Below are 8777 nucleotides of genomic sequence, written 5' to 3' on the forward strand. Positions count from 1 at the left end.
GAATGGGCACGGCCCCGAGGCTGCCGAGCTCCAGGAGCGCTTGGACAGCGCTGCCAGGGATGCCCAGGGTGCGGCTGTCGGGCCGTCCTGGGCAGGGTTGCACTGGATGATGCTCGTGGATCCCCTCCGAGCGAAGATCCCGGAGGCTGCGCTGCGGGATAGCGGAGGTAAGATCGGTTAGGCGAGCAGAAACGGGGAGAACAGGATCCCAGAGTTAGGTGAGCAGAAACGGGGAGAACAGGATCCCAGAGTTAGGTGAGCAGAAACGGGGAGAACAGGATCCCAGAGTTAGGTGAGCAGAAACGGGGAGAACAGGATCCCAGAGAGCCGCGGGAAGCTGTCCGAGCCCTCCGCAGCAGCCCCGGCTCCGCAGCAGCAGGCGGGAGCCGCAGCTCCCGAGGAAAACCAGCGGCGGAAGGAGGCGAGGCCGCGGAGCCGGCGGGGAGGCTCCGCCTCAGCGGGAGCAGGAAGCGAAGCGGGGCCAATCGGGCCGGGCACGGAGGCCGGGGAGGAGGGGCCGAGGCTCCGGGGCGGGCGGGCGAGCGGGGCTGGCGGGGCGCGATGGCGGAGGGCGGGGACCCGCCCGCCCCGGGCAGGTACGGCGGGCCGGGCTGCCTGTGCCGGGGCGGTGTGCCGGGGCGGTGTGCCGGGGCGGTGTGCCGGGCGCGGGGCTCGCTGCCCTGGCAGCCCCTCCTCACCCCGCCGTGTGCCCCTCCGCAGCGCAGGGCGCAACCTGAAGGAGTGGCTGCGGGAGCAGTTCTGCGACCACCCGCTGGAGCACTGCGAGGACACCCGGCTGCACGACGCGGCCTTCGTGGGGGACCTGCCCACGCTGCGCAGCCTGCTGCAGGACGAGAGCTTCCAGAGGTGGGCATGCAGCCTGGCACACGGCCCCGCCGCCTGCCCCGCGGCCCACGGACCGTAAAGAGCATCCGTCCCTCCGCTGCCGGCGGCGGGGACACCTGCCACCGGCCCAGGGTGCTCCCAGCCCCGGCCAGCCTGGCCGGGAAACTTCCAGGGATGGGGGTTTTTGTGGGAGAGGTGTCAGGGAGGATGCTTCCCTCGCCGTCCTCACAGCTGCGCCTTTTAGGGACTCCCGTCTCAGCCGTTTTCCTTGTGAGAGGTGTCTGGGTGTTCTTGCCACTGTTCCCACGGCCTGCACCTTTTGGGGACTCCCGTCCCACCCGCAGTTCTTGGGGAGAGATGTTTCCTAGGATGTTCTTGCCGTCCCCACAGCCTGCTCCTTTTGGTGGCCCTCATCTCATCTGGTTTTTTTTCATAGCATGGTTTGGGTTGGAAGGGACCTTAAAGCTCATGTTATCCCACCCTCTGCCACAGGCAGAGACACCTTCCACTGTCCCATCCAGGCTGGCCTTGGACACTTCCAGGGATGGGGTTTTTTAATGGGAGAGGTGCCAGGGTGGAAGGATGCTCCCCTTTCCTCCAGATCATTCCCCTGATTTCCCAGGAGGCAGATCTCACAGCTGCTCATGAGGCTATGGCAGCTGTGCACAAACTCTTTTCAGATCAGGATAGGAATGTGATACCAGGAAAACGGGAGCTTACGGATAATGGGGAAAACACACAAAAGGGATTATAATCAACTATAAACCTGAAACACCCCATGTTACAAAATCTGCCCAGTGCTAACCCTGTGACTATGGGGATAGTTAATTAATTTTCCTGCATCATGGAGAAATCTGCTGAGTGTGCTAAATGTTTCCCAGCCTCAAAAAAAAAAAAAAAAAGAAAAAAAAGAAAAAAAAAAGAAAAAAAGGTGTTACTTCAGCAAAAAATGAGAATGAGCCAGCCCTTCTCTCTGCTACCTGGGGAGCTGGGGCTCCTGGGACCCTTGGGCTGAGGGTTTTTTGTGGGAAAAAGCAGAGTTTGACAGGAAGAGGAGGGTAGGGCCCACAGTTCCATTCCACAGGTGATGGAGTGAGCAGAGAAGCGATGTCTTTGAATTTGGAGGTAGAGGTGGACTGGAAAGCTCATCCTAACCCTCACCCTGAAATGGGCAGGGACACTTTTCACTGGACCAGGTAGTTCCAAGCCCTGTCCAGCCTGGACTTGGAATATTACCAGGAATGGGGCAGGTGCAGCTTCTCTGGGCTACCAGTTTGGGACATCTCTCTTTAAAAGGGACAGAAGGGAGAGGTTGTTTTGGTTTTTTTATAGGTGGCTTTTGAGGCAGGGCATGTGCACGTGTGCAGCCCCTGGCACAACTAAAGCTCACTATCCAAGCACTGCTCTGCTTCATCTGTCATGGCAGCATCTGTCAGGTGATTGACAGGAGCTTTTTGGGGCTGCTAAAAGTGCCAGAAATCAGAGAATCATATCCTGAGTGGAAGGGACCCACAAGGGTCATCAATTCCAAGCCCTGGCCCTGCACAGACACCCCAACAACCCCACCCTGGGCATCGCTGGCAGCGCTGTCCAAACCCTCCTTGTGCTGTGGCAGCCCTGGGGCCGTGTCCATTCCCCGGGGAGCCTGTTTCACTCCCCAAGCTTCCAGGGGGCACTCTCCCGGAGGGAATGGGGTTTCTCTAACCGCGTGTCCCCCCGCTGCAGCCGGATCAACGAGAAGTCGGTGTGGTGCTGCGGGTGGCTGCCCTGCACCCCCCTGCGCATTGCGGCCACTGCCGGCCACGGCCCCTGCGTCGACTTCCTGCTGCGCAAAGGGGCCGAGATCGACCTGGTGGACGTCAAGGGGCAGACAGCCCTCTACGTGGCCGTGGTCAACGGGCACCTGGAGTGTGCCAAGATCCTGCTGGAGGCCGGCGCTGACCCCAACGGCAGCCGGCACCACCGCAGCACCCCCGTGTACCACGCGGCACGCGTGGGGCGCGCCGACATCCTGCGGGAGCTCATCAGGTCAGAGCTCGGGGCTGCCTCTCCCTTTTCCTGCTCCCTTGGGATGCCTTCCCTCCTCACCTGGCCGCAGCCTCCACACCTCCTGGACTGGAGAGGAGAGGGTGGAGAGGTGCCCAAAGGGACATCCTTGGGTTTCCCATCACTTGGCCTTGGCAACGGGTCTGTTCCCACCTGTTCCAATCCCACCTGTTCCAACCCAAGCTCAAGAGAGGAGTCTGCAGGGCTGAACCTGCCATCCAGTCAGATCCAAACCTTGCAATCCCCCCAACTTCCACCATGCCCATGACTGGAGTTAGGAGGGAGGTGGATTCCCCCAAAAAACTTTCCTGGGTGTTGGGCTGTCTCTTAGGCAACTCCCTTGGCAGCACCAGCAGGGCTCAAAGTTTAGCAGGAGGCTGCGGGAACTCGAATTGCTCCTTCTGTGGTGTGCCCTGATTAGTACTTATTTTAAAATGGGATGATTTACTGTCCAAGGGATTGTGCTGGACAACTATGTGGGCCATGGATGCCAAATAATAAGGGGTCATAATGGGAAATATAGGTTGTAGGGAGAAATAGTGAAAGAGAAGAAAATTGAAGGAATCCCTTTGATGACCTCAAATGCTAGAAAGTAACAAAAGGATTTGAATAGTAAAAGATTCATATTCTTTGGGGATTTTCTTCCTTTTTTGAATTTTCATATAAGTACAGCTTGGAGGAAGAAGGAGAGATAATCCCCCCCTCCTTGGTCCTTTCCCAACAAGCTGATGAGAGGATGTTCCCATCAGCACAGGCTTGTTGATACAGGGTTCAACGCGCTGCATTCCCAAAAATCTCCCCTGCTCTCTCCACCCAGGCAGGGTGAAATGTAGCAAATGGTATTTCAGCAGCACAGGGAGAGCTGATGCCTTGATTTATGTGTCTGCTCCTTGGGATACCTCACCAACAATATTAAAAGCAAGATTTTGGACAACTTTCAGGATTAAAAATTAGCTGGAGTTTGTCCAGTCTGTTTTTATTAGGCAGTGTCTCTCCCAAGGCTGCTAAGCTAATACTAAATTGTCAGATTGCCCAAAATTTCAAATATCTTGGAGTAGGGATTTCAGAGATCTGTGAAGAGTTACTTAGTGAAAAATGCAGCCTTTATGTTACAGGGATTTTTAAGATGTTGGATCTACAGAATTTGGCAGGGAAAGTGCAACGAGGAAGACACTTTTCCTGAGAGAGGAGGGAATATTTTGAGAGCCTGAACCCAGTCAGGTGTGCTGCAGGTGTGTAAACAGCACCTGGTTCAAAAATCCTATGGTAGCACTGTTGGGATCCCTGAGCATTCCTACAAGTGCTGAACCAAGCCAGAGGTGAAATCCCATCCCATCCACACGTGGCTATGGAATGGGGATCCATTTTACTGGGAGGCTGCTGGAAAATTTAGGGCTCTAATGCCAGGGTATAAATGACATTCCTCATAATTTGGGGTCATACTGTGGTGGGATCCACTGCTACCTGCAGTGGAACTGAGGGTAGCAAGGATGAGAGGATCCTTTTGCCAGGCTAAAACTGGGAAAAAGAGCTGCCAGATCACCCCCATTCCTTAGGTACATGCCTAACCCTGCTAAGGATAGAATTTGGGAGTTTGCTTTGAATTGAGGGCTTCCACTGAGAATTTTGATAGTAATAATGGGGGAAGAAATGACTGAAATGAAGGGAGATCTGCTGGCTGCTCAGAAGGCTGCTTAAAACAGCCCTGTGGAACTCCCAGAGCAGCATGGATAACTCTGTCCAAATGCTTGTCTAATCTGATTTTAAGGGAAAAAATACACTTTTTGCCATTTGCAGATCTTAGAGGAGTCTCTCAGCCCTTGTTCTGGGTGTGCTTAATTGGAATGAGACTCTTCCCATGCTCAGAACGGCAGGATTTGGTTGAATATTTGCTGGATAGGGAGCAGTCCCCACTGGTTTCAGCAAGAACTGTGCCTGCTTTGAGGTAGGATTTGTCCCCAGGTATTTTCCTTTGTTCTATGAACTCCTGAAAGGAATATCATGCTATCTAGGAAAAACCTGGTTGGTTCTCTGAGTGCTCAGTTTGCAATCTGGGGAGGGGGATTGGTGGGTGAAGGAACCTTTTCTCCCTCTGTGGGTAGAAAGGACAGGGCTTTGCAATTAAAACCAGCTACTCCTTAGGGATTGTGAAGTCTTCCTCCTCCTTTCCATCCAAGCTGCATGAGAGGTACATGGAATTACTGTCCCCACTGCTGAGGGAATCCCCAGCAGCTTCCAGCTCCTTTGGGAGCAGGTATTTGTCACGGATGTTTCGCTGTGGAGTGCAGATTCCTGTTTCCATTTCCCTGCTGTTTGGGATTGAGTGCCTGTGTCACTTTCTTGGCCCCTGTTTTATCCTGGTAGGGAAGTTATTTCAGCCTCCCTCTTCAGTGGAGTCATCTGGAAACATCCCTGCTCCCCAGGCAGCTCGTTAGCATCCAGCATTATGTGGTGCTGGCTAAGGGCTGAGCCATCCCTGGTGCCAAGGCACGAGAGGAGAGAAAATATAACTGAAAGTTCCTGGGTTGAGATAAGGAATGGGAGAGATAAGGAGGGGGAGAGATCATTCACTAAATACCATCACAGGCAAAACAGACTCAACTTGGGGGCATCAGTTTAATTTATTCCTAATAAAATCAGAGCAGGGTAGTGAGAGGTGGAATCAATCTTAAAAAACACCTTCCCCCACCCCTCCCTCCTTCTCAAGCTCTACCTGTTCCCCTTCATCCAACATGGAGGAAGCTTCTGAAAGAAGCCACCCCTGTACCCTGCCACCACCAAAACCTGGCCATGCAAACCCAATCCATCAGGAGGGCAAGGATGTTGCTGTTCCTCCTCTCTCCAAATCCTGGGCTGTTGTGGGCAGGGAAACATCTTTGCTTCTGGGAGATCACACTGTGTTGTCCCCACTCAGAAGCACTGCCAGGCCCACCTGAGGGCAGGGATGGGCGGGTTCCAGAGGTTCTCACCGCACGTGTCCTTCAGCCTCGTCCCTTGCTATTCCCAACCTTCCCTCCCTCTCCCTGGAGCAGGTACGGCGCGGACGTGGACGTGAACCACCAGCTGGCTTCCCGCGGGCCGGGGCAGGCGCTGCGGCCGCTGACCACGCTGGTGGTGTGTCCCCTGTACATCAGCGCTGCCTACCACAACCTGCCCTGCTTCCGCCTGCTGCTGCAGGCGGGAGCCAACCCGGATTTTAACTGCTGCGGGCCCGTCAACGTGCAGGGCTTCTCGCGGGGCTCGCCCGTGTGCGTGCTGGACGCCGTCCTGCGGCACGGCTGCGAGCCGGCCTTCGTCCGCCTCCTCGTTGACTTCGGAGCAGATCTCAACCTTGTCAAGGTGGAGGCCTTGGGAGTTGAGGCCACGGGGAGGGTCAAGGTGAACGCCGAGGCGCTGGAGGTGTTCAAAGAAGCGAGGGGTGAGTGGGTTTGGGTCCCTGGAGTGGCGCTGCAGGTGCAGGAGAGCCCTTTGGAGGGGCTGTTTGGAAGTGAAGGTGCCGCTGAGGTGGTGGGGTGGGTGTTGGTGTCCTCACTTCAAGGATCTTCAGCAATTAGATAATGGGGTCTAACAAGCTGGCAAACAAAGCATTAATGACTTCTCCGCTCTGCTTTTCCCCTGTTGCATTTTGTACCTTCACATGGTGTTTTCCCCTCTTGAGTCCTTCAGCAGCAAAACCTCTGTCTGTTACTCCACCTTTTTCATCTCTCCCAGCTCTTTTCCATTGCCTACTCATGTAGGCAAGGCGTAGGGGTCCCATCCGAGCTGGGCTTTGGAGCTATGGATCACCAGTGGCATCCAGTTCTCCAGAGCCATACAGGTGTGTCCCAGCTTCCTGTGTGACCCTGGGCTCTGGATCCAGGAGGGAGTTTAATCTGGACAGACTGGTTGGGAAGGAAAGCCACAAACACGGATAAGGGGTAAGAAGGGGCAGGAGCAAGCTTGGATGGAAGTGAAAAAAGGTGGGGAAAAGCAGAGCACCTCAGAAGCCCACCTGGTAAAGGCCACAGCTTTGCACCAGGGGTGGAAGTAAAGTTTCCCTCTTGAATTCCAGAGGAATTTCAAAGGGATTCAGGCTGTGAGATACAATTCATATCCCCAGGTTACTCAGCTTTGCATGGGCCTGATTTTCAAACCTGCCTGGGATTCTGAGGAGAGAAGCTCACATAAGCTGGAGTTCTGTTAGGCCTGGGTTGAGGAGGCAAATGGGATTCCTCAGGTGGAGCATATGGGATAATGGAGTGATGCCATGGAGGTCCAATTCCTGAATCGACATGGGCACCACCATCCTCTCGTCCCTGTGCTGGAAGAGCTCTCCATGGATGCAGAGAAAGCCCTCAAAAGAAAGTTGGGATAAGGCCTGAGCTGGCTGTCAGTGCTGTTGTTTTGCAGGGGATGGGTGGGGAAAAAAATACGATCTACATAATTTTAAAATGATCCAAATAGAATTGTGGAGCTGGACGGGATCCACAGGGATCATCCAGTCCAAGCCCTGGCCCTGCACAGACAACCTGGCAATCCCACCCTTTGCATCCCTAAGAGCCCTGTCCAGACACTTCTGGAGCTCTGGCAACCTTGAGGCTGTGACCACTCCCTGGGGAGCCTGGGCAGTGCCCAGCACCCTCTGGGGGAAGAACCTTTTCCTAAAATCCAACCTAACCCCCCTGGCACAGCTCCAGCCGCTCCCTCAGGTCCTGCAGTGGCTCAGCAGTGATGTCCTCCATGGTCTCCAGCCCACCCAGCCTGCAGCTGGCCCTTCCAGCCTGCCTGTGCAGTTGGAAATCTCCAAACCCAGGAGGTGTTACCTCCTCAGGAGGCAGGATTTGTGCACGCTCAGCTCCTGCCCTGCCTGCGTGTTGCTGTTGTGCCTCTCTCTTTCCCCAGTAATTCTTGCCTGTGTTTTTCCTTGCAGGCCGCACCCGGAGCCTCTTGTCTCTGTGCCGCATAGCTGTACGGAGAATCCTTGGCAAATCCCGCCTGGAGCTGATCCGTAGCCTTCCAATTCCAGACCCCATTAAACAATTTTTACTCCATGAACACAGTTAAAGGGCAGCTGGCTGCTTCTGGGGACAGTTTGACTTGGTAAATGAGTGCCCTGACAGAGCCAGGTACCAATCTGCCCCTTGCCCCCTCATGGAGTGCACATAATTCCCTGCTCCTGTTTTTTTCCCCTTCAGATTTAGGGTGCAGTGATTCCGTGTGTCTTATCTCCCTGGGGAGAGGCTGCTAAACGTGTGTGGGTATTGCTGGAGCTAATACAATATATCCTGTAGCTGTTGGCAAATGTGTAACCTCTGTTGCTGATCTGTGTCACACACACACCTGGGGTCTCTGTGGCATTTCTGTGTGGGGAAAGTGTCCCTACTTTACTATTTTTCCCATCACAGCACATAAAACCAGAAGTTCCTGCCTAGATTTTGCTCCATATCCCATGCTAAGACCAGAGAAAACCCCCGCAGAGCCACTTAATAGATCCATTTTGTTTGCATCGTGGAAAAAGGAGAAAAAAGTTGTTTTTAAGAGTTGGCAGATCTTATGCTTCTAAACACAGTGTTGCATCCAGCAGCCTGGGCTCCCTTGACTTTCAGTGCCTCTTCATGCCACAAACTCCCAGAAGAGTCATTCTGCAGGGATTCAGCAGCCTTTTGTTGGGATCTCAGGGTCAACCAGTGATGTGCTCAGTGCAGAGGAATCATTGTCAAAACAGCAGCTTTAGAAGGACAGAGATGCTGCTGCCTCAGGATCATGGGAAAAATCTCAGGTGATAATTGGTACTTGCTTTAACTTTTCCCATTCAAGTAAAGTAAAGTCACTGTGTTATAAGTTGTTGGGTTTTTTTTTTTATTTTTTGTTTGTTTGTTTGTTTGTTTGGGTTTTTTAATGATTTT

The 8777-nt window shown here is 53.9% G+C and overlaps 1 protein-coding gene across 1 annotated transcript; it reads left to right on the forward strand.

Moving 5' to 3' along the window:
- The first annotated feature begins 536 nt into the window (after window positions 1-536).
- On the forward strand, window positions 537-8180 carry ASB1 (ankyrin repeat and SOCS box containing 1). Its single transcript, XM_021539604.4, has 5 exons — window positions 537-596; window positions 721-867; window positions 2572-2874; window positions 5925-6310; window positions 7802-8180. The coding sequence occupies exons 1-5, from the start codon at window positions 562-564 to the stop codon at window positions 7933-7935; spliced, it is 1005 nt and encodes a 334-aa protein (XP_021395279.1). The 5' UTR covers window positions 537-561; the 3' UTR covers window positions 7936-8180.
- Window positions 8181-8777: the final 597 nt, after the last annotated feature.

Source organism: Lonchura striata, chromosome 7, assembly GCF_050655825.1.
Source record: "Lonchura striata isolate lonStrDom1 chromosome 7, ASM5065582v1, whole genome shotgun sequence".
NCBI classification, from domain to species: domain Eukaryota; kingdom Metazoa; phylum Chordata; class Aves; order Passeriformes; family Estrildidae; genus Lonchura; species Lonchura striata.

Excerpts from the sequence above, each read along its gene's own strand:
- ASB1 (XM_021539604.4), top strand. The coding sequence starts at position 562 with ATGGCGGAGGGCGGGGACCCGCCCGCCCCGGGCAG. Across the intron at positions 597-720 it reads GACCCGCCCGCCCCGGGCAG|CGCAGGGCGCAACCTGAAGG; the intron begins GTACGGCGGGCC and ends GCCCCTCCGCAG. Across the intron at positions 868-2,571 it reads CAGGACGAGAGCTTCCAGAG|CCGGATCAACGAGAAGTCGG; the intron begins GTGGGCATGCAG and ends CCCCCGCTGCAG.